Raw genomic sequence first — 1,597 nt, 5'->3', positions numbered from 1 at the left:
TAGTTGAAGTCAGTTTCATATTTGAAGTAAGTATCATATTTGAAATAGGCAGAAAAATAAATTCAGATATATGGAGATGGTGCCATGCTGTTGTCCAAATAGTCTGGGTATACTGTGTTGATTCTGTGTTGCATGATGTGACCCCCTTGTGACTGTGTGTCAGTGTTGAGTCAGGCTCAGAGGTTAATGCATGATGTGACCCCTGTGTGACTGTGTGTCAGTGTTGGTCAGGCTCAGAGGTTAATGCATGATGTGACCCCTGTGTGACTGTGTCAGTGTTGAGTCAGGCTCAGAGGTTAATGCATGATGTGACCCTGTGTGACTGTGTGTCAGTGTTGAGTCAGGCTCAGGTTAATGCATGATGTGACCCCTGTGTGACTTGTGTCAGTGTTGATCAGGCTCAGAGGTTAATGCATGATGTGACCCCTGTGTGACTGTGTCAGTGTTGAGTCAGGCTCAGAGGTTAATGCATGATGACCTGTGTGACTGTCAGTGTTGAGTCAGGCTCAGAGGTTAATGCATGATGTGACCCCCGTGTGACTTGTCAGGTGTTGAGTCAGGCTCAGAGGTTAAGCATGATGTACCCCCGTGTGACTGTGTGTCAGTGTTGAGTCAGGCTCAGAGGTTAATGCATGATGTGACCGTGTGACTGTGGCAGTGTTGAGTCAGGCTCAGAGGTTAATGCATGATGTGACCCCCGTGTGACTGTGTGTCAGGTGTTTCAGGCTCAGAGGTTAATGCACGCTATTGAGAGATGCTCAGACAATGCTCCAACCAGCAGGACAACCAGGCCAAGGTAGAGACAATAGGTTCTAGTAACTTCTGTATTTGACTCATGTCCTGGGTATCCAGTATCCACTGTTATTAGGATGTTTCTACAGACACGTTACATACATCAATGATTGACTATTTTCAATGAGATAAATGACGCCGCCGTTTGTATTTTGCTACATGTGACGTGTGTATGGATGTTGTGACAGCGGGACCAGATGATTAGGATGTGGGATGCCAGCATCGAGGAGGACGGAGACATTCTGATCATAGAAGTTTCAGGTTTGACAGCGCTTCCTGTCTGGAAGACCTGATGACTGCAGGAAACAAGAAATAAGAGATTTTTTAAACAAGATATTTTAACAAGTTTTTTAACAAGATATTTCCAGAGAGTTTTCTGAAACACATGTTAATTCTTAACCCCTTAAAGTGCTTTAATTTATGATATTTATTTGAAATGTTATATTTTTCTAAAATATGTGTTACTGTGGTCATTGTTGAAGAAAATAACAAGTCAGTATAGTGCAGGATAATGTACTGTATATAACAGTATGGAGCAGGATAAGGTACTGTATATAACAGTATAGTGCAGGATAATGAAGGTCTTCATACGTTTCTGGTTTATTGTTATTAACACAGAGTCTGTGAGGGTCTTCATACGTTTCTGGTTTATTGTTATGAACAGAGTCTGTGAGGGTCTTCATATGTTTCTGGTTTATTGTTATAAACACAGAGTCTGTGAGGGTCTTCATACGTTTCTGGTTTATTGTTATAAACACAGAGTCTGTGAGGGTCTTCATATGTTTCTGGTTTATTGTTATAAACA

At 41.7% G+C, this 1,597-nt stretch overlaps 1 protein-coding gene and 1 pseudogene across 4 annotated transcripts in view; one reads left to right on the top strand and one right to left on the bottom strand.

Annotated features, from left to right (window-relative positions):
* LOC112076950 (zinc finger CW-type PWWP domain protein 2-like) overlaps nucleotides 1–1,274 on the top strand; it is an 8,038-nt gene extending 6,764 nt beyond the window's left edge. Inside the window, exons 5-6 of one of the 4 annotated variants that reach the window (XR_011477980.1) lie at nucleotides 164–324; nucleotides 389–536. Coding sequence is in view for 3 of the 4 variants with exons in the window: in XM_070441512.1 (XP_070297613.1) it covers nucleotides 164–210 (47 nt within the window). In the remaining variant the exon portion in view is untranslated. Of the gene's footprint in view, nucleotides 1–163; nucleotides 326–388; nucleotides 537–725; nucleotides 797–980 lie in introns of those variants that run through there. The other 3 variants (XM_024143580.2, XM_070441513.1, XM_070441512.1) reach the window with 3 other exon arrangements.
* The window catches only part of LOC139026227 (probable E3 ubiquitin-protein ligase HERC6), a 10,235-nt pseudogene continuing 9,687 nt past the window's right edge, over nucleotides 1,050–1,597 (bottom strand).

The sequence above is a fragment of the Salvelinus sp. IW2-2015 genome, unplaced genomic scaffold (genome assembly GCF_002910315.2).
Source record: "Salvelinus sp. IW2-2015 unplaced genomic scaffold, ASM291031v2 Un_scaffold4159, whole genome shotgun sequence".
Classification (NCBI taxonomy): domain Eukaryota; kingdom Metazoa; phylum Chordata; class Actinopteri; order Salmoniformes; family Salmonidae; genus Salvelinus; species Salvelinus sp. IW2-2015.
This window is presented reverse-complemented; position numbering and strand designations above follow the sequence as displayed.